This window comes from Schistocerca serialis, chromosome 3, assembly GCF_023864345.2.
Source record: "Schistocerca serialis cubense isolate TAMUIC-IGC-003099 chromosome 3, iqSchSeri2.2, whole genome shotgun sequence".
Lineage (NCBI taxonomy): Eukaryota > Metazoa > Arthropoda > Insecta > Orthoptera > Acrididae > Schistocerca > Schistocerca serialis.
The window spans coordinates 197,655,976-197,680,060 of NC_064640.1; the positions used below are offsets into that span (position 1 = coordinate 197,655,976).

Here is a 24,085-nt window from a genome sequence, read left to right on the forward strand (position 1 = left end):
CTTCATTAGAATGAAATTATTATTTTATTTCTCTAGGGTGACTAAATATGTTCACAATGTGATTACTTCTTTTCAGGATTATGCATTCCATTGCTCTCTATGTTAATGGAAATGATGAACAAGGTCGAATGGTAAGGAGAACCTTGATGAGGTATTTAAATCTCACTTTGATTCTGGTACTGCGATCAATAAGCTCTGCAGTGAAAAGAAGGTTTCCTACTCTTGAACATGTGGTAGAATCAGGTAAATTTATATCCTAAATACACAGCTTAAAGACATATTTCATGAGAGTTTTGTTAAATTTTAATGACCATCTACTTCTGAACATATACAACTTAATGATTACCTACTTTGTGAGGTAGAATTGCAGCCCACTGCTTAGCTTTAGGAGGCAAAATGCTTAATACTGTCAGCAGAGTCTTATAAAAGTAGAAGTGACAGCACTATCCTAGACCTTACTACAAGTGAGCCCCTGTTATTAAGAGGTCGGGGTACCTGCCGTTCCTTTTTAACCATCCCTCTCTCCGACTCAAGGAAGGAACTAATAGTTTCAAATTTTTGCTTTTATTAGACATTTCCTCTCATGAAGGGAAGTAATGGCCAGTATGTCTCATAACTTACTACTATTCTGGATGGAGTCTACCATTGATATGATTACCTACTTTCTATCTTACAGATATTGTAGTATTCTGTTACAGGTCACACAAAAGTTTAATAGAAAGCATTCTTTATTTATTTATATTTTTTGTGTTAGACTATCAAGATAATGATTTTTGCAAATGTCATACATAGTATGAGTAGATTAATGTAGATAACACTTACATACAGTGGTACATACATTCATCTCAATATCCTACTTATATTACATGTTACAATGGAGGGCAAGTAACTTAAAATTCACTGAGTGAAAATAAACGTTTATTTACTAAGAAGGCTTTTAAATCCATGTGGAACAGCTGTGGCTCACAAGTTTTCAAAGCATGTGGCAGCTTGTTGAACTATATCCGCCCATTAATACACTCCTGGAAATGGAAAAAAGAACACATTGACACCGGTGTGTCAGACCCACCATACTTGCTCCGGACACTGCGAGACGGCTGTACAAGCAATGATCACACGCACGGCACAGCGGACACACCAGGAACCGCGGTGTTGGCCGTCGAATGGCGCTAGCTGCGCAGCATTTGTGCACCGCCGCCGTCAGTGTCAGCCAGTTTGCCGTGGCATACGGAGCTCCATCGCAGTCTTTAACACTGGTAGCATGCCGCGACAGCGTGGACGTGAACCGTATGTGCAGTTGACGGACTTTGAGCGAGGGCGTATAGTGGGCATGTGGGAGGCCGGGTGGACGTACCGCCTAATTGCTCAACACGTGGGGCGTGCGGTCTCCACAGTACATCGATGTTGTCGCCAGTGGTCGGCGGAAGGTGCACGTGCCCGTCGACCTGGGACCGGACCGCAGCGACGCACGGATGCACGCCAAGACCGTAGGATCCTACGCAGTGCCGTAGGGGACCGCACCGCCACTTCCCAGCAAATTAGGGACACTGTTGCTCCTGGGGTATCGGCGAGGACCATTCGCAACTGTCTCCATGAAGCTGGGCTACGGTCCTGCACACCGTTAGGCCATCTTCCGCTCACCCCCCAACATCGTGCAGCCCGCCTCCAGTGGTGTCGCGACAGGCGTGAATGGAGGGACGAATGGAGACGTGTCGTCTTCAGCGATGAGAGTCGCTTCTGCCTTGGTGCCAATGATGGTCGTATGCGTGTTTGGCGCCGTTCAGGTGAGCGCCACAATCAGGACTGCATACGACCGAGGCACACAGGGCCAACACCCGGCATCATGGTGTGGGGAGCGATCTCCTACACTGGCCATACACCACTGGTGATCGTCGAGGGGACACTGAATAGTGCACGGTACATCCAAACCGTCATCGAACCCATCGTTCTACCATTCCTAGACCGGCAAGGGAACTTGCTGTTCCAACAGGACAATGCACGTCCGCATGTATCCCGTGCCACCCAACGTGCTCTAGAAGGTGTAAGTCAACTACCCTGGCCAGCAAGATCTCCGGATCTGTCCCCCATTGAGCATGTTTGGGACTGGATGAAGCGTCGTCTCACGCGGTCTGCACGTCCAGCACGAACGCTGGTCCAACTGAGGCGCCAGGTGGAAATGGCATGGCAAGCCGTTCCACAGGACTACATCCAGCATCTCTACGATCGTCTCCATGGGAGAATAGCAGCCTGCATTGCTGCGAAAGGTGGATATACACTGTACTAGTGCCGACATTGTGCATGCTCTGTTGCCTGTGTCTATGTGCCTGTGGTTCTGTCAGTGTGATCATGTGATGTATCTGACCCCAGGAATGTGTCAATAAAGTTTCCCCTTCCTGGGACAATGAATTCACGGTGTTCTTATTTCAATTTCCAGGAGTGTATAAGGACTATTGTCAATAATTTTTAGTTTTGCCCTCTGCTTGAAATAGTTACCCTTACTTCTAGTGTTATAATTAAGTGTATCACTGCACTTATTTACTTTGTTTTTACTATTCAGAAATATTATAATAAGTTTATAAAAATACAAGAAATATACTGTTAAATATTTATGTTGGACAAAGATTTCATGACACGATGCTGCGGCTTTAGTCCATGCATTAACCTAATGGCCCTTTTTTGCAATACTAATGTTTTATTTATGTGCAAGTCTATAACACAACCTGACAGTTCAGTACTATAATTAAGAAATGGATAAACTGTTCCTTAGTAAACAAATTTTAGTGTTTGACTTGGGAATATTTTTGAGAGCTGATTTATCAGATACAAGTTACTGCTGATTTTTTCATGTGCAGAAGTAATGTGGTTTACTCAACAGAGATTTTTGTCCACTTGCACACCAATAAATTAAATGTTATCTGTTTCTGCTGATGTAATACCACAAATATTGTTTATTTTAGCCTCATGAAAACCAGTTGTTTTAAATGTTAGTAGCAGGGATTTACTGATGTTAATGTTTAGACCCTGATGTAGAAAACATGTGGTTACTTCCATCCCATCCTTATTTGCAGCTGGGTGTAATATCTCAAAGTCTTTATCATAAAATAAGAGGGCAGTGTCATCAACACAGGCTACTAGATGTGAGTTGAAGGGTTGTGTCATCTCACTGCTATAAACCAAGAAGAGAAAGGGACCAGGGATTGATCCCTACAGTACCCACAGGATTACTGTATCTCTAGAAGACTGGAAATCTATTATCTTATTATCTATTTTACATGAAAGTTCAGTACACTGTTTGTGATTTGTCAAATAAGTAGTAAGTAATTATATAGATGAGTTCTTGATGTTTTAAGCCTTCAATTTCTTGATGAGCAACCCATGGTTGATTGAGTTGAAGGCTTTGGAAAGATCTATGAATTTGCCTGATGACTTCATATCTTGGTCTATAACAGTGTACACTTTATGGAGAAATTCAGCAACTGCAGTAGTTGTACACTGATTTTTCTGAAAGTTGTACTGTGTTCCTATTAACAATTTGTTCTTTGTAAAATAAACAGAGGGCTGAGAAAGCAACACCATATCAAAAACCTTACAAAAGGTAGGGATAAATTATATTTGGCAGTAGTTTGAAACCTTTTTTGTATTCCCCTTCTTATGCACTGGTTTAACAATGCTCATTTTTAGACTTCTAGGATAAATGCTTTCTTTAATACTATTGGAGTATTGAAGAGTCCTCTGTACATTAAAACTTGTGATTTAACTCTGTATATTATGGGACAGTAAAAATTCTGATTCTTCTGATTCTGATTCTATAGTTTATGAGGTACGTTAGTGATTTCACTATTTCTTTTATGCATTTTTTAGCTACTGCACTCAACTTACCATCCCATCAAGCTTAGTATTTGTTCTTTAATGTGAAGAGTGTCTTGCTTATTTCATTTTCTTTAACCTTATCAAATTTAAAACTCACTGCTTGAGGGGTGTGATTTGGTATCTCTTGGTACATTTCTAAAGTATATGTTGGGTTTCCTGTTGGTGATATTAAATATTTATTAAAGAAGTTACATAATGATTTTGGTTCTTTTATAATATTACCATCCTGTATAATGAATGAGGATTTGTTGTCCTGTTCTGATAGTCAGCCCTAGGTGAGACATTCCACTTTCTCATGAAAGACAATACACTTACAGCTTTCAGAAGTCTGGATCGTCTTTACCATTAAAAAGGAAAATTATTATCTTGTTAATTGATGGGAATGAAATACACTGCATGTCATGTTTCCATAATAGTCTACCAACCTTCTCAAATAAGGTAGATAAGTGGTTTTTGGCTTCTCTTTCTCTGTTTCAATCCCAGCCTTTTTCTCAAATGTTCTTAATTTTGACGGCAACACCCACTCTGTTTGATACTGAAATGGCTGGAGTGTAAATGTACCAGGATCTCTTCAAGATTTTCTACTCCATGTTGCTTTACCACACATGTATGGTCCACATAGAAACACATTGATTGTGCCATAACAGAATTTAGTGACTTTACTTCAAAGTGTTCCATTTATATGTTTTGCAATGATAGGAAATAATGACTACCCATCACCACATCATCAGCTTGTTCATAATATTTTCCATCAAATAGAAAATAAGCTGATGTCAGAATGTGCCCAAAGAGTACTGCAACACTTTTTCATTATTAATTCCAAGTAGTCAGAAAGTGGACCACTTGTAAAGAGGGAGACTACATCAAAACTGATCATAGCATCCATATCTTGGAGCCACAAGTGGCTGAGAAATGTACAAAGTTAGCAGAGTGGTGAATGCTGAAATGCTTAACTCTGCTTTAAAATGTTCCTTTACAAAGGAAAACCCATGATTGCCCCAATTTTATCCTCATACCACTGAAAATATGAGTGAAAAACTATTAGTGTCAGTGGTGTTGAGAAACAGCTGGAATAATTAAAACTGAACAAAGCTCCAAGGCCAGATGGAATCCCTATCAGATTCTGTACTGAATTTTCAGCTGAGTTAGCCCCTCTTCTAATTATAATCTTATCATAGATCCCTCAAACAAAAAACCATGCTTAGTTCTTGAAAAAAAGTGCAGCTCACACACATCTGCAAGAAGGGTAGAAGAAATGATCCACAAAACTACTTTCTAGTATCCCTGACATTGATTTGTTGTAGAATCTTAGAACTTGTTTTGAGCTCAAACACAGTGAGGTATCTGCAACAGAATGGCCTCCTCCATGCCAACCAACATGGATTTCAGAAACATCAATCATGTAAAACCCAACCATCATTTTTCTCACATGGCACACTGAAAGCTCAGATTACGGCAGTCAAGTACATGCAGTATTTCTTAATTTCTGAGAAACATTTGATTCAGTATGACACCTATGCTTATTGTCAAAAGTACAATCATATGGGGTATCAAGCAGGGGTACTGACTTACAAAAAATATTGTGGGGGGGGGGGGGGGCATACTGGGGCTCTTGCCCTGGGAAATTTTCTGAATTTTAGATGAAAAATGGTGATTTTTAAAGTTTTTAAAGCATTTTAGAGTCATATGATCAACATTAGAACCCCAAAAACTGGACTCTAGATAATTCAACAAGCCTGACACATTTTTGGCTTTGAGAAAAGAAACAAAACATAAACATGCACAGTATTTTCGTAAAAATCTAATTTAATTTACAGTAATAATCATGCTTATAGACAATTACAGAGCAATGAATGTATAGCTCTGAAGAGACTGAAATCATATTTAAATAAATCCTAAACTATCATTAAAAGAATAAAACATCAAATATTGCTGTCGCACAGTAATAGCACTTTGATTAAAAAGTGAAATTACTAATTTAAGCTTACTTTGAATAAGGCTCAGGGTACATTACATAAAAACAATATCTCAAAGTTAATACCTTAATACAGTTAATAAATTTAATACAATATGCCTTTGTCAAAAAGTATGTAAATAGCGGGTTTTAAATGGGACTTCCACCCTAAAAATATTTAAGTATGTGAAATTAACTAATACAGTACTATATTAATATAGTAATAAATAGTACTAATATTTCAAAACTGAAAATTTAACATTATGTATGTATTTAATTCTGTATTTAATAAAGATTGTTAATATTGCTCTAAATGCCATTATTAGGGCTTGAGTGTCTTAAGAAAGATACGTACAAATGTCAACCATTCGAGTGGATTACTGAATATGAAGTTGTTGATGACTGGTCAGATATCCAATTCATCCAAAACATCTCGGTGGGCATGAAGAACAGCCAAGTTGTTCAATTACTTCCATCCCATTGTTGATCAGAGATATGACTTCAGACATCTGAGTGTTCTACATGATCATTCTGCTGTTGCTGTTGTGATTGGACCTATTTGGAGAAGCTGATTGCACTTCACTACTTCACATAACATTTCTCCAACTGCAGGCTCTTGTGTAATGTACTTTCTTATATCATGCATGTTTTTTAAGACCAGTTGTTTTTTAATAGCGATATCGGGTAACATATTCTAGTGTAAGTGCAGTCTCTCAATCTCTAGGTCTTTTTGGAAAAACTCAGTTGATTTTTCCAAATTTGTTTCACCTCTGTTTATTAAATTCAAGCACTCTTGTTCAACTACAATGACCTGTGTGAGTGCAGTTGAAGCAAATTGCTCAGTAATGCAAGATTGCACCATTTCACAAACTTCAATGTAAATAGCTTTGTATTATTCCTTTGGGGGTTTGAAAGTGTGTGGTGAGCTGGCTTCGTTGTTTTCATACTTCTTTGGTATACTTCAATCCCAAGGATCCCAAAAGTGTTCAAAAATATCACGCTTTCCATTCAATATACATATCAAGCCCTCATATATTTTTTCCAGATCAGCAATTCTTAGATGAGGGCATTGAATTTTTTCATTGACATCCTCTACTGCATTCACTGTGTGGCAATAAAGACATAAAAAGAAATAAGCCTTGAATTGTAACATTGCCTCAAGGTAGCCTGCACATTTGTAACCTGCCTCTGTTTTGTCCTCTGCAGAAAATATTTCAAAAACTCTAGAAGTTCTTCAAAGTTTTTCAATATTCTCAATATACAAGAAGCTCACATAGTCCATCGAGTCAGGCAAAGGAGTTGTAGACCAGCTTGGTCATTGGCGTTCTCACAGCGTATGCGTCTTTGTTGGATTCCCTTATGGTGTTTGTTAAGTCCTTGGCTAAAGCCGTAATATCCCTCATAGACATAAGATGGTGGAGACTGTCTACAACTGCCAAGTCTAAACTATGAGCAGTGCCGTGCAGATAACTTGATTTTGGTTGTATATCCAAAACTAACTTTTTTAGTCCTTTGTGCTTACCTCTCATATTCGAGGCATAATCATAGCACTGTGCTCTTAAGGTATCCATTATCTTTTAAAATACTAAACAGAGTTTGTGATTCAGTGTTGGGGATCTCGTAGAAGACAATAAAGTTTTTGTTGATGATTAAGGAATCATTGACAGCACAAATACAAAATGACACTTGTTCATGAATCGAAGAATCACTTGTTTCATCAACCAAAATAGAAAAATGTTCAGTCTTCTTGATTGAAGCCAATACCATTCTCAACACAAACTTTCCTAGTAGATCAATGATCCCATTTTGAATATCATGGGATGTCCACTTATACCCCGAACACCCTAACGAATCTTTAAACTCAGGTATGTCATTCTTTCAGAGTTCCAACAGTTGAAAAAAATTTGAGTTTACATCTTCATGCTCTCTAATTGCTAGTCCTTGTCAGCATAGAAATTGCACAGTAGTAAATATTGTGTCAAGAGCTAAACAGCCTTTCTTCATATCACTATCTAACTGTTCATTCAATTGGGAGGCCACACTTCGGTTAGTGATAGAATTTAATTTCAGAACACCTTCTTTATGCGTGATCATATTTTCATGAAGACAGAATTTTTCCAAAGCCTTTTTCCAGTCAGAAAACCCTACAGAAGTAAATGCATCTTCTTTTTTTGAAGAAAATTGTAATTGATTTTAGCATCTGCCTCTTTGCAGGTTTTGCAAAAAACTTTTTTGGTAGATGCTTCATATTCTAGCCATGTATATTTGACCAACCAAGACTTCTGAAATGATCTTCCCTTATTGGATTATCCAGGTTTCAGCTGTGAACAGTTCTTGCCTGAAGATGAGGAATCAATTGATAACGCTATAGTTACTGGGGTTGACTTACAATATCAGCAACTTACAATCACCCATTTTTGGTAACATATTTATCCATTGTAAACTTAATTCACAATACACTAAGATACTGAAGTAAATGAATAAAATAAAGTCATATAAAATAGTCCACTAGACACTAAAGTCAGAACACAAAACACATCTGCAGCATGCACTGAACAAAACTATCCACACAGAATGAATGTGTCAGCGGGGTGGGCTTTATATAGCCGTGGCATCATAATGTCTCATTTCCTAATCTAATTCCCTCAACATCACGTGATTTAATTCAACTACATTCCATTATCCTCGTTTTGCTTTTGTTGATGTTCATCTTATTTCCTACTTCCAAGACAGTGTCCTTTCTGTTCAACTGCTCTTCCAAGTCCTTTGCTGTCTCTGCCAGAATTACAATGTCATTGGCAAACCTCAAGGTTTTTATTTCTTCTCCATGGATTTTAACTCCTACTCCAAATTTTTCTTTTGTTTCCTTTTCTGCTTGCTCAATATACAGATTTAATAACATCGGAGATAGGCTCCAACCCTGTCGCACACCCTTCTCAACCACTGCTTCCCTTTCCTGCCCCTCAACTCATAACTACCATCTGGTTTCTATACAAATTGTAAACAGTCTTCTGCTCCCTGTATTTGACCCCTGCCACCTTCAGAATTTGAAAGAGAGTATTCCAATCAACATTGTCAAAAGCTTTCTCTGACTCTACAAATGCTAGAAATGTAAGTTTGCCTTTCCTTAATCTATCTTCTAAGATAAGTTGTAGAATCAGTATTGCCTCACATGTTCCAACATTTCTACAAAATCCAAACTGATCTTCCCCGATGGGAGCTTCTAAAAGTACTTACATTCATCTGTGAAGACTGAAGACAATATTTCATTGTCTTATTATCTATGGGTGATTGTATCAAATTGTTTAAAATGCGTGTTCTTGTTGTATTCCAAGATTATGAAATTTGTGTTGTCTTGGTAGTCTGGCATATCTACATCTGATTTTTCTGCATTTAAAAATAAAAAATTGAACATCATAACCTGGTCTTGCTATAATATCACTTTCAAATCTAATTTTCAGAATTCATGTGTTATCACAAATTAATCACAAGATATGTGAACATGGTTTTACAAAAGCCATTTTCATGCATGTGTAGAGCAACAATACTGCTTTAAATTCTGTTAATTTAATGTTTTGTTTATGTAAGTTTTCCCATCTTCTATATTGAAGACATCATTTCTTCAGTAAACATTTAAAGTTTTTGCTTAATAATGAATGACTGTGATTTTTTTCCCTGCTTGCTATTGTCGTCTTACATTTAGTGCAGTAATTGGTGATACTATATTTAATTTCCAAGCTTTTTATTGTATGTGGTACGTTTTGTGTTCTTGCAGCCACCCACATGACATTTTTACAGACCTTTACAGTGTCCTTGGAGTGTATCTGAACATTTAGCAACAAACCAGTTCATTAGTGTGCAACTCCTCCAGTATTTTGATGCAGTCAGTATTGATTCAGCTATCAAAAAGAAAGAAATGTCCACTTTATGTATCAATGGAGCTATCTCTGTTCACTCTCACTATTATAGATTCTCCTTGCTTGGTCATTTAGATATGTTCCATGACAAATTTTATGCTGTAGTGAGCATTTAAGAACTTCATTGTTTCTTTGATTATTAACTATAATTTCACTGAATTAGTAATTACTGTAATTATAAATATTCACTATTCCTTCCTTTCTCAGTAGGTCTTGCCCTCATTTTCTCTGTTTCATTTTTAAATTTACTATGTTATATTTCTGTTTCACCCAAAATCAAACTTTCATAATCTATATAACTTGACAAGGATTTCAGCTCCCGTACATTCACAGTACTCCATCTGATCCACTAAACAGGCAGTTCCTAGCAATTTGTTAGCTACACATTCCCAGACCTTGCTGTCCTTAGTTATCTGATTATCTTATGTAGATAACTAATTACTGCTACTGTATTCTCTAAAATAAATGAAATTTTTTCATCATCTGCATCTTGCTTATCAACATTATTGTCATCTCACACCTAAAGCTATAATGTTTTTGCAGGTTTCATGACACCTGTTGAGCTGGAAATGTATCAGTCAGTTCCAAGTGTTGAGTTTAATACATATTGGATACCATGTACCTGGTTTATCAGCCTGTTGAAGGAAACAAGGAGAACTGGCAGGATAAATGATGCTCAGGGTCTTAAAATAATAATGGAGGTAACTGATAGGTATTTTAACATCCCATTAAATAAATTGTTTACATATTTTAAGTAATTCTCTTCTTATCACAGGATACTAAAATGCTCTAATAGTATTATTATTAGATAATCAAACTCTCTCACAACTATCATTGTTTCAGGAGTTCAATGATTTCCGCTCTAAATGTGGGCTTCTATGGAGTTATGATTGGGTCAGCATACCACTTGTTTACACACAAGTAAGATAATATTTAAGAATCTTTATTTGATTATTTTATTCATAGCTGTTAGTTTTTCAGCAGCTGTAGCATATATCTGAATGTGTTCACAAAATGTAACTTTCACATAAGTTTCTTTTTTAACTATGATTAATCTTTTCATCTTTTTGTTCAGATTTAAAAATGGCAATATCTATCTTTCTCAGTGAAGAAAATACTGTCTTTAAAATCTTTGTTCTCTTATTGCTGAGTCTCAATAAGCATTGTCCAATACAACAAGTATTTATAGAAAAACATAGTAACAAAACTCAAAATCCATTATTATGTTTCTGATATTCACCTACAGGAGACCAAAATTAGTGGACATGATATCATGAGGAGTGGGATCAAGTCTGTCTAACAATAGATTGGTATGTAAAATAAGAGAAAGGTAACCATTCACCTACAGCAGGCCCATGTGCAGAGCAAATAACACATCACATCTCTTTTTCTACCTGAAGTAAGCACATTCACACACACACACACACACACACACACACACACACACACACACACACACACACACACACACACAATCGCACACAAGACTGATTATGGATACTAAATTGTTGAAAGCAGTTCCCTGAGCTGATAGGGGTGGGGAAGACAGATGAATGTAAGTAGGGGTAGCAGGAGAGAGGTCTTTGGACAGACTCCAAGACCACACAACAAGATGAGAAGAGTAGAGAGGATGTACCAGAAAAAGTTGCAGGAAATGAGAGGGAGGGCAAGGGGTAGAAGAAAGCAGTACCTGATCCTGATTTGGATGGAGATGGAGTTATGTGGACATAGCCCATGGCAATTGTGAGAGTCAAGAGAGACAATTCCCATCTGCATAGTGCAGATAAACTTGTGCTGGAAGTGAGTATCCACATGGCCTGCATACTGAAGCAACTGTTGAAGACATTTGTGTTGGGATATACAACATGTTTGACAACTGGCTGGTCAAGTTTGTGGTTTGCCACAATTTGGCAGTAGGGAACAGACAGTTGGTTAAGTGTCATGCTCGCACTGAATGCAGTAATTGCAGCACAGCTGATATATGACATGGTTGCTTTTTCATGTGGCCCTACCCTTTATTAGGTAGATAACATCCATGACTGGACTGCAGTTGGAGGAGGTGTGCTGGGTGTATGGGACAGGTGTTGCTCCTTGGCCAACCACAATAGAAAGACTCGGGGGTTGCAGGATTGGAACAGGGGTAGATAAGGATATTCTGTAGATTGGGTGAGTGGCAGAACGTACTTTGAGGAATGTGGGGAGTGTTCTGCTGCCCAACAAACCTACCTTTCATCTTGTTATGCAGCCACGGATCCATATCTCAAAAGACCTGCCTCTTCCCTGCTACCGCTCCTTGCATCTTCCCTCCCTCCTCCTCACCTCCATCAGCTCAGGCAACTGCTTTCAAGAACTGAGTATCAACCTTTTCCTTATTTTATGCACCATTCCATTATTATACAGCCAGAAGTTGAAAATAATGCTTCAGTTGTAAATTTCTTTTATTATCACAACCAGTTTCGGGATCTCATAAGCCTATCCTCAGATGTTGCACTGGAAATATCAAGAAGTGGTAGATAATTTTTACATGTCGCAACACATATAAAAAACAAAAAATTTCATAAAAAAGTTTAAAAAAACTTTTCAAAAACATTTCAAAACCGCCGGTCGGGCTAGGTGCTGTGAAACCTATGTCAATGTAAAAGTGACACCAGACAGTACTACGGATCGCTGCCTGGGTAGGGAAATATACAAATAACAGCAGGACACTTACACTGTGTTGTGGCCCTCTAGCACTGCCCTGGACATGTACTAGATGCAGTGTGCTCCCTATGAGTACAGAACAGGGAGAATTGGAACTGAACGAGGAAGCAAATTGGAAAATCAGAGTGGCAAAAGTACTGCCATCTACTGACAGAGAGAAGAATGCAGGGCCACTAGCACAGCCATTCAAAATTTGAATTAGTGGTTTACATTTAAAATGAAGAAAAAATATGTGACATAAGTTAAAACTGCATTGGCATAGTAAAGGAGCTTATGGAACAGGTCGTTACAGTGATGTGGTAAAAACTGAATGAAAGCTGTGGTATAAGATTATTATATAAACTGTAAAGCATAATGAAACTTTTCTTTTACATGAGTGAAAAACAAGTTCAAACAAGTTTGGAATTTAGGGGGGATATATAGTGGCATCATGGAACAACCCACCACAGTCATCAGTTAAAAAAAACCATACGCATGTGCCACTCCAATTTACAAGCTCTCATTACTGATCAACAGGAAAAGTAGTGAAACCTTACAGTCTAAGCTGTCAGAAAGTAATAGGCCAATTGACAGCTAGCAGCAATAGCACTAAAAGGACACATTAAAAGTGAGGTCAGTTTAAAACCTGCTAGCCACCAGTCGACAACAAATCGAGGCTTACATGAGATAAGACCCGAGAGGCATTTTACATAATGAAAGACAGGTAAATTTTTTAATTAGTGAGGGCACAGATAATGCCACAGTACTATAATGTGCCATAGTCATAGATAAAACGAAAAACATGCAAACTTTCATTAAGAGGGGTCAATTTTACAGCTATGTAAAATGAACTAGGTGGACCTTGTGGACCTCACTATAGGAAACATGCATTGAGGCTGGACGCTGCTTCAAACTAGAAAAGTTATTCAGCAGGACTGCATTCTTAAGTGCAGTTTGCTCATTCAAAGTGCCAGACGGATCATGGAAAATGCTGCAGATGATTTCTATTTCTTATAAAATGTTAAAAACAGGGCCCTTACATTGAATATGTAGACTGTTGCAATTTGTGTTTATATTTGAAATGGAGTAGTTATAATCCTTCAGGTGGTTGGTGAGAGCAGATTTGAAACTTTTCGTTTTTGAAGCAGCTCCTCATGTATTTTTTATGTTTTTGTTTTTTTTTGTTTTTTATTTCTTTTTTTTCTTCGTTTTAAGTGCAAACCACTAATTCAAATTGTGAACAGCTGGGCTAATGGCCCCTCGTTCTTCTCTCCATCAATAGATGGCAGCACTTTTACCACTCTGTTTCACCAATTTGCTTCCTCATTTGCTTCTGCTACTCTCTGTTCTGCACTCATAAGTAGCACACCACACCTAGTACATGACAAACGTGGCACTCTGGGGTCACAACACATTGTAAGTGTCCTGGTGTTATTTATATATTTCCCTACCCACATAGTCATCTGTGGTACTGTCTGGTGTCACTTTTGCATTCACATAGCTTCCACAGTACCTAGCCCGACCAGCGGTTTTGAAATGTTTTTAAAAGATTCTTAAAACTTTTTTATGAATTTTTTTGTTTTTTTTATGTGTTGTGATGTGCAAAAATTATCTTTCTATTTCCAGTATGACACCTGAGGATGGGCTTATGAGAGACTGAAACTGGTCGTGATAATAAAAGAAATTTACAACTGAAGTGGTATTTTCGACCTCTGGTATAATGCTCAGTTGTGGATGATCCTCCAACAGGATTGTTTGCATTATTATACAGATTTGAGTCTTTGCTCTTCATTATGTCATGTCCACTGATTTCTGTCTCTTGTAGGAGAGTATCAAAAATGTAAAAATCGATTCTCCATACAGATCATGCACCACTTTCTCCATCCTCCTCTTCCTCTCCCCTCCCAAAGTGAACATTATCTCTCTCTCTCTCTCTCTCTCTCTCTCTCTCTCTCTCTTCCCCTCTCACTCCCCCTCCCACCCCTCTCCTCTTCCCCCTTTTCTGCCCCTCTTCCTTCTCTCTTCTCTTCCTTTCCCTAGGTCTTTGTGTTTTTCAAATTATTTATGATTCTGGTATTTCTTCTTCAGTTCTTGGAAACAGGTATATAGAATTTCATAGTGAATTTTTTTCTATTAAAGTATTCATAGCCTTTGTTATTGGATTTGACATATCCATTGTCAGATTTCTGCATACATTTATGAAGTAGTCATTAAATCCTTCAGCTATAATTTCTGGGTTTCTCTGTAGTGAATTTTCCCATCTGATTTCCTTGGAGCTATTATTTTTATACATTGTCTTTCCTATATCTGTATTTATGATCATTCACACTGTGTTTTCCTTGCTGTCTCAGTTTTTTATATCCTGCTTAACATCCATTTTCCTGACATATTTTTTACTTTGGTGTAGATTTTTTTTATATTCCTTGTAGTGCCATTTTAAATGTGAGCAATTAGTTTTATATTTAATGATTCTGTGCAGTACTTTAAGCCTTTTGCTTGAAATCCTGGTTTCCCTTGTAATCTATTTGTTTTGTCTTACTTTACTTGTTACACATGTATTTTTGATATGGAAGCCTCCGTAATACCTTCACAATATTTGGTTATGAAGAAGCCAAACTGTATGCATTTCCTGTGTCACTTTGAATTTCAGCCCAGCTTTCTTTATCCAGATTGTGACTGAAGGTACTTATGTTACTGTAATGCACTTCTTGGCATTTAATATAGAGATTCTTGGGCTTCAAACTTTGTTCTACTGAGGTTACTTGTCTCTTGTCATCAGATAGATAGTTTTCAGTGACTGTTGCTTTATAGTTCTCTGCCTGTCTGTTGGTGACAATATAATCTATAATAGAAGCACTGTTTGTAGTAATTCTACACTGAAGAGTCAAAGAAACTGGTACACGTGCCTAACATCATGTAGGGGCCCCCCTGAGCACACAGAAATGCCACAGTACAATGTGGCATGGACTCGGCTGATATCTGAATTAGTGCTGGAGGGAATTGACACAATCCTGCAGGGCTGTCCATAAATGCATAAGAGTACGAGCAGTTCAGATCTTTGGAGCAGCATGTTGCAAGGCATTCCAGATATGTTCAATAATGTTCATGTCTGGGGAGTTTGGTGGCCAGCAGAAGTGTTCAAAATCAGAAGAATGTTTCTGGAGCCACTCTGTAGCAGTTCTGAATGTGTGGTGAATTGCATTGTTCTGCTGGAATTGCCCAAGTCTGTCCGAATGCACAATGGACAAGAGTGGATGCATGTGATCAGACAGGATGCTTACATATGTGTCACCTATCACAGTCATATCTATACATATCAGGGATCCCATATTGCTCCAACTGCACACACCCCACACCATTACAGAGCCTCCACAAGCTTGAGCAGTCCCCTGCTGACATGCAGGGTCCATGGAATCATGACATTGTCTCCATACCTGTACATGTCCATCTGCTCTATACAATTTGAAATGAGAATCATCTGACCAGGCAACATGTTTCCTGTCATCAACAGTCCAATGTCTGTGTTAATGGTGTAATAGGATGACAGGAGCGGCTGACGATGAGGTATCGAATATATTGCTTCCCCCTACTTATACCTCCCGAGGAGATCACGAATGTAAAATTAGATAGATCAGAGCACGCACGGAGGCTTTCAGACAGTCATTCTTCCCGCGAACCATACGCGACTGGAACAGGAAAGGGAGGTAATGACAGTGGCACGTAAAGTGCCCTCCGCCACACACCGTTGGGTGGCTTGCGGAGTATCAATGTAGACGTAGATGTAGACGTGGTCTGGGTTGTAGGGCATGGCTGGGTACTTCTACATCTACATTTATACTCTGTAAGCCACCCAACGGTGTGTGGCGGAGGGCACTTTACGTGCCACTGTCATTACCTCCCTTTTCTGTTCCAGTCGCGTATGGTTCGCGGGAAGAACGACTGTCTGAAAGCCTCCGTGCGTGCTCGAATCTCTCTAATTTTACATTCGTGATCTCCTCGGGAGGTATAAGTAGGGGGAAGCAATATATTCGATACCTCATCCAGAAACGCACCCTCTCGAAACCTGGCGAGCAAGCTACACCGTGATGCAGAGCGCCTCTCTTGCAGAGTCTGCCACTTGAGTTTGCTAAACATCTCCGTAACGCTATCACGGTAACCAAATAACCATGTGACAAAATGCGCCGCTCTTCTTTGGATCTTCTCTAACTCCCCCATCAACCCGATCTGGTACGGATCCCACACTGATGAGCAATACCCAAGTATAGGTCGAACGAGTGTTTTGTAAGCCACCTCCTTTGTTGATGGACCACATTTTCTAAGGACTCTCCCAATGAATCTCAACCTGGCACCCGCCTTACCAATAATTAATTTTATATGATCATTCCACTTCAAATCGTTCCGTACGCATACTCACAGATATTTTACAGAGGTAACTGCTACCAGTGTTCGTTCCGCTATCATATAATAAAGCATCCTTCTTTCTATGTATTCGCAATACATTACATTTCTCTCTGTTAAGGGTCAGTTGCCACTCCCTGCACCAAGTGCCTATGCGCTGCAGATCTTCCTGCATTTCGCTGCAATTTTCTAATGCTGCAACTTCTCTGTATACTACAGCATCATCCGCAAAAAGCCGCATGGAACTTCCGACACTATCTACTAGGTCATTTATATATATTGTGAAAAGCAATGGTCCCATAACACTTCCCTGTGGCACGCCAGAGGTTACTTTATCGTATGTAGACGTCTCTCCATTGATAACAACATGCTGTGTTCTGTTTGCTAAAAACTCTTCAATCGAGCCACACAGCTGGTCTGATATTCCGTAGGCTCTTACTTTGTTTATGAGGCGACAGTGTGGAACTGTATCGAACGCCCTCCGGAAGTCAAGGAACATGGCATGTATCTAATATTTTCTGGGTCTCATGAACAAATAAAGCGAGTTGGGTCTCACACGATCGCTGTTTCCGGAATCCATGTTGATTCCTACAGAGTAGATTCTGGGTTTCCAAAAACAACATGATACGCGAGCAAAATACATGTTCTAAAATTCTACAACAGATTGACGTCAGAGATATAGGTCTATAGTTTTGCGCATCTGCTCGACAACCCTTCTTGGAGACTGGGACTACCTGTGCTCTTTTCCAATCATTTGGAACCTTCCCTTCCTCTAGAGACTTGCGGCACACAGCTGTTAGAAGGGGGGCAAGTTCTTACGTGTACTCTGTGTAGAATCGAATTGGTATCCCGTCAGGTCCAGTGGACTTTCCTCTGTTGAGTGATTCCAGTTGCTTTTCTATTCCTTGGACACTTATTTCGATGTCAGCCATTTTTTCGTTTTTGCGAGGATTTAGAGAAGGAACTGCAGTGTGGTCTTCCTCTGTGAAACAGCTTTGGAAAAAGGTGTTTAGTATTTCAGCTTTACGCTCTGTTTCAATGCCATCATCATCCCGGAGTGTCTGGATATGCTGTTTCTAGCCACTTACTGATTTAACATAAGACCAGAACTTCCTAGGATTTTCTGTCAAGTCGGTACATAGAATTTTACTTTTGAATTCACTGAACGCTTCACACATAGCCCTCCTCATGCTAACTTCAACATCGTTTAGCTTCTGTTTGTCTGAAAGGTTTTGGCTGCATTTAAACTTGGAGTGAAGCTCTCTTTGCTTTCGCAGTAGTTTCCTAACTTTGTTGTTGAACCACGGTGGGTTTTTCCCATCCCTCACGGTTTTACTCAGCACGTACCTGACTAAACGCATTTTATGATTGCCTTGAACTTTTTCCATAAACACTAAACATTGTCAGTGTCGGAACAGAAATTTTCGTTTTGATCCGTTAGGTAGTCTGAAATCTGCCTTCTATTACTCTTGCTAAACAGATAAACCTTCCTCCCTTTTTTTATATTCCTATTAACTTCCATATTCAGGGATGCTGCAACGGCTTTATGATCACTGATTCCCCGTTCTGCACTTACAGAGTCGAAAAGTTCAGGTCTGTTTGTTATCAGTAGGTCCAAGATGTTATCTCCACGAGTCTGTTCTCTGTTTAATTGTTCGAGGTAATTTTCGGATAGTGCACTCAGTATAATGTCACTCGATGCTCTGTCCCTACCACCCATCCTAAACATCTGAGTGTCCCAGACTATATCTGGTAAATTGAAATCTCCACCTAAGACTACAACATGCTGAGAAAATTTATGTGAAATGTATTCCAAATTTTCTCTCAGTTGTTCTGCCACTAATGCTGCTGAGTCAGGAGGTTGGTAAAAGGAGCCAATTATTAACCTAGCTCAGTTGTTGAGTGTCACCTCCACCCATAATAATTCACAAGAACTATCCACTTCTACTTCACTACGGGATAAACTATTACTAACAGCGACAAACACGCCACCACCAGTTGCATGCAGTCTATCCTTTCTAAACACCGTCTGTGCCTTTGTAAAAATTTCGGCAGAATTTATCTCTGGCTTCAGCCAGCTTTCTGTACCTATAACGATTTCAGCTTTGGCGCTTTCTATCAGCGCTTCAAGTTCCGGTACTTTACCAATGCAGCTTCGACAGTTTACAATTATAATACCGATTGCTGCTTGGTCCCTGCATGTCTTGACTTTGCCCCGCACCCGTTGAGGCTGATGCCCTTTCTGTACTTGCCCAAGGCCATCTAACCTACAAAACCGCCCAGTCCATGCCACACAACCCCTGCTACCTGTGTAGCCACTTGCTGCGTGTAGTGGACTCCTGACCTATCCAGCGGAACCCGAAACCCCACCACCCTATGGCGCAAGTCGAGGAATCTGCAGCCCACACGGTCGCCGAACCGTCTCAGCCTCTGATTCAGACCCTCCACTCGGCTCTGTACCAAAGGTCCGCAGTCAGTCCTGTCAACGATGCTGCAGAGGGTGAGCTCTGCTTTCATCCCGCTAGTGAGACTGGTAGTCTTCACCAAATCAGATAGCCGCCGGAAGCCAGAGAGGATTTCCTCCGATCCATAGCGACACACATCATTGGTGCCGACATGAGCGACCACCTGCAGATGGGTGCACCCTGTACCCTTCATGGCATCCGGAAGGACCCTTTCCACATCTGGAATGACTTCCCCCGGTATGCACACGGAGTGCACATTGGTTTTCTTCCCCTCTCTTGCTGCCATATCCCTAAGGGACCCCATTATGCGCCTGACGTTGGAGCTCCCAACTACCAGTAAGCCCACCCTCTGCGACCGCCCGGATCTTGCAGACTGAGGGGCAACCTCTGGAACAGGTGGCTGTTTTTACCAATCTTCCTCTTTATTGTCGGTTCTGTCAATACATTTTCCGGTAGCTCAGCCCCACCACTCGTGTTGTGGTGGAGACATGCTGATGCACACAGCCCGGGGAACGTGACGCCGTGCTCGGTCAGTGGCTGCGCAGTCGGTAGGATGTTAGCAGCACGAGGCCCCGCCCAGCTCACACCCTGCAGACGCGACGGCTCGTGATGACGCCGGGAGTCACCAGTGCAGCAGTGAGCAACGCCCTCCACCAGCCAGTCCTCGGGGACAGCGACACTGATGACGATGATGTGACAGCGACCAAACACCTAATCAGTTGAACCAAATGCCAACGCCCACATCTGATGCCGTTAAATAGTGCAGGCCACTGCTGAATCCACCGGATACACGGTAACGTGTTTATTAGAAGGTTCTCGGTGAGTTGGCTAATGCCTGCATAATAATGCTGCATTCCGGCTGTTGATGGCAGGCTGCACATGTACACACATACCAACGCTCGTTCCAAAACTGTGTCACCTGCATAACATGCTGGCCAGCCTTTGTCCGCCGTCTGCCGTGAGGCTGGCACATCGCACACTGAAACACACTAAATCACAATTTTGCACCATATTTACTAAAAATAACCCCTGGTCCTCTACAATGGGCAAAGGTGAGGCATAAATCTTTGTGTTGTGCAGTGATCAAGGATACACGATTGGGCTTTTGGCTCCAAAAACTCATATCAGTGATGTTTTGTTGAATAGTTTGCACGCTGATATTTGTTGATGGCCCAGCATTGAAATCTACAGCAATTTGCAGAAGGGTTGCACTTCTGTCACACTGAATGATTCTCTTCAGTCGTCATTGGCCCTGTTCTTGCGGGATCTTTTTAAAGATTTGATGTTTTACCAAATTCCTGATATTTACAACACATCTGTGAAATGGTCATGTGGAAAAATCCCCACTTCATCGCTACGTCAGAGGTGCTGTGTCCCATTGCCTGTGCACTGACTGTAACACCAAGTTCAAATTCACTTTAATCTTGATAACCTGTCATTGTAGCAACAGTAACTGATCTACAGCTGCACCAGACACTTGTTGTCTTACATTGGCATTGACGACTGCAGCGCCATATTCTGCCTGTTTACATATCTATGTATTTCAATATACATGCCTGTACCAGTTTCTTTGGTGCTTCAGTGTAGTATAGTCATAGACTGTGTTATGTAAATTGTATTAGGTCAGAAGTGAGTATAGATCCTCTTCCAGTTTACATATCTTACTATAATCAATGTTAAAGTCACCAAATTGTACAATTTTGCTTTGTCCTTTGCAATTGCTAGCCTATTTTAACACAGTATCCAGTTTTCTTAAAAAGGACTTGGGACTTCTGTCAGGTGAATGGTAAACATTGATTATGATATATTTTGTATTTTCAATTACAATTTCATGTGTTGGACACTCATAACTTTTTTCAGCACTGAATTTTATGAGATCAACCCTAGTCTTTATCAAGTTTGTAAGCCATTTTTTTCACATGTATACAGCTGCCACCATTTCTATGATCTGACCTACAAAAGTGTGATGCTAGGTTGTCCAGAGTTGTTTCTTGTTCATGAAGCCAGTGTTCAGTAAATGACACCACTAATGTGGTAACACCATCACTGAACCATACTACTACATTTACAAGCTTACATCTTAGGGACTGAATATTCTGATGCATGATTGGTAGATCCTTTATACTGGTTTTCACATTACCAATTACCCACTTTAGGTTTTGCCTAAAAAAGGGTTTTCTTGGCTTCTTGCATGGCACCTCTTGAGATATGCCTCTTTTCTTAATGTTTCCTCTCTTTTCATCAAGATTGCATTGTTCAGATTTATTAGTTGCAGTGTTTTGATTCTTTTCATGGAGTTAGGATTTGTGATCTTTCTGTGTTGACTGAGCTTTGTCATATATTTCATTATTTGCACAGACCTGGAAAAAATCTTCTTACCTAGCTTGCTGATATGCAACCCATCTAGGTTAAAATGGAACCTCATTTGTCTCTCAGTTTCAATATTAAGAGCTATTCTACACATGTTGAAATTGGAGTTATCCACAGAGGAGACAAGAATTACTATATATGTACAGTGTCCAGTCACATTCATGTGACCACATGTCAGAAACCTGAATTACCATCTTTTGCTGTGTGGACCACAGTGAGGCATGCAGGAAGGGAGACAGTGAGGATTTTGAAGGTACTGGAAAGAATGTGGAGCCAGGATTGCTCTGGCGCCATGGCCAGCAGTGCTAGGTTTTTCAGTAGAGGATCCACGGCCCGAACATCCTGATTGAGGTGGTCCCACAGATTCTCAATGTGGCTTAAATCCAGGGAGCCTGGTGGCCAGGGGAGTACAGTAAACTCATCCTAGTGCTCCTTGAACCATGGATGTACACTGCAAGCTGTGTGACATGTTGCATTGTCCTTTCTATAGATGCCAACATGCCAAAGAAAAACAAAGTGCCTGTAGGGGTGGACACGGTGCACAAGCATACGCACATACTTGTGTTGATCCATTGTGCCTGCCACAATGATGAGATAAGGGAATATCAGCAAAAAATGTCCTAGACCATAAATGTATGAAGGGTGTTTGCTTTCAGATGTTTCACACCATACACACCAATGGCCATCTGTCCAATGGAGCATAATATGTGACTCATCTGAAAAGGCCACCTGTTGCCACTTAGTGGACGCCCAGTTATGATATTGACATGTCATTTTTAGCCTTTGTCATTGATGAACAGCAGTTAGAATGGGCGCAAGAACTAGGCACCTGCTGTGAGGCCAATATGCAACAACATTCACTGAGCAGTAATCGAGGTGACACTATTGGCAGGCCCTTGGTCTAGCTGGACAGTTAGTTGCTCTACAGTTGCATGTCTGTTCTCCCATACATATCTCCATAGCTGTTGTTCACACATCATCTATAACCTGTGGTACACCACAGTTGCCTCAGTGCCAGTTTTGGATAGCACCTTTCTGCCACGCATGGTATACTTTAACAATAGTGGCACATGAACAGTTTACAGACTTAGCCATTTCAGAAATACTTCCACCCATGGCCTGAAAGCCAAACACCATGCCTTTTTTATGTCAGATAAATCATTCTATTTCTGCATTACAACAAGGAGTGCACTGTTTTCCATGATTCCCTGACACACCACATATCCCCTCCACTGCAAGTGCTGCCACCTGCTGTCTGTGAGTGGTTATTGCACACTGACATCCAACATAGGTGTTTGTCACATTAATGTTACTGGACCATGTATGTATTACAGTCAGGAATGGTGTAAGAACAAGTGGATGATCCCAGCTTGCTCTGTTACATAATGTCAATGTAATTTGATACGCATACACACCATTGGTGGATATGCGAATATTCAGATTCGCAGTTCTCTGTGACCAGAAGAATGACCACCACAGTACATTAGTGTTGTTCATGTTTAGTGCTGTTGTCAGGTCTTGTAGGGTATATAAGGGTAATATGCAAGACAGAGATTACTGCTAATACATCATACATGAGTTAGTATGAACAAAAAGCTAAGTGCGTTGTATGTGATAGAGGCGGGACGGGGACAGCAAAAAATAGAAAAAAAAATTGTTCAAATGGCTCTGAACACTATAGGACTTAATTGCTGTGGTCATCAGTCCCCTAGAACTTAGAACTACTTAAACCTAACTAACCTAAGGACATCACACACATCCATGCCCGAGGCAGGATTCGAACCTGCGACCGTAGCAGTCGCGCGGTTCCAGACTGTAGCACCTAGAACCGCTTGGCCAGCATGGCTGGCCAAAAAATAGACAGGTCAGAAAATGAAGATGTAGAATCCTAAATGGGAGTGAAGCAAGGAATTGTTATCATGAAAAAAATGCTGAGACTGAAGATATCAATGTAAATTAAGACCAGGTGCGTGGCAAGAACCAAGGACATGTTCTAGTGCCAATTCTCACCTGTGGAGTCCTGAGAAACTGGTGTCATGGGAAAGAATCCCCCCTTACTTCCACACCATATTTTTCAAACCACAAACACCCTCCACAGAAGTAGTAGAGACAGGTTCTACAACCAGCTCACAAAACTCATTTCACTCAGGAATTTCTGCCTTTTTATAGTTAACCTCACCCATATTACTGGAGTACGTACCCCCTGGTATATCCCCACCTACAAAAACACTAGATCCAGGTTCTATTGCCTCCACATCATTATCTCCATCCACAAAGGCACTATGCCTCTATACTATCAACATTGACTTCCACTGAAACTTATTCAGTTGCACCCAAATCAATATTATTTCTGTTACCAATCACACACTCATTTTCAACATCACATTCATCTTCTCATTTTGTACAGCTGGTCCTGATTCATTAAAAACAGA

At 40.1% G+C, this 24,085-nt stretch overlaps 1 protein-coding gene across 9 annotated transcripts in view; it reads left to right on the forward strand.

The window, feature by feature from the left end:
* LOC126469904 (bestrophin-2-like) overlaps positions 1-24,085 on the forward strand; it is a 668,302-nt gene that overhangs the window by 442,798 nt on the left and 201,419 nt on the right. For all 9 annotated transcript variants that reach the window (XM_050097253.1, XM_050097257.1, XM_050097256.1 and 6 more), the window contains 3 exons: positions 77-243; positions 10,285-10,442; positions 10,585-10,662. In XM_050097253.1, coding sequence (XP_049953210.1) covers positions 77-243; positions 10,285-10,442; positions 10,585-10,662 — 403 coding nt within the window. The remainder of the gene's footprint in view (positions 1-76; positions 244-10,284; positions 10,443-10,584; positions 10,663-24,085) is intronic.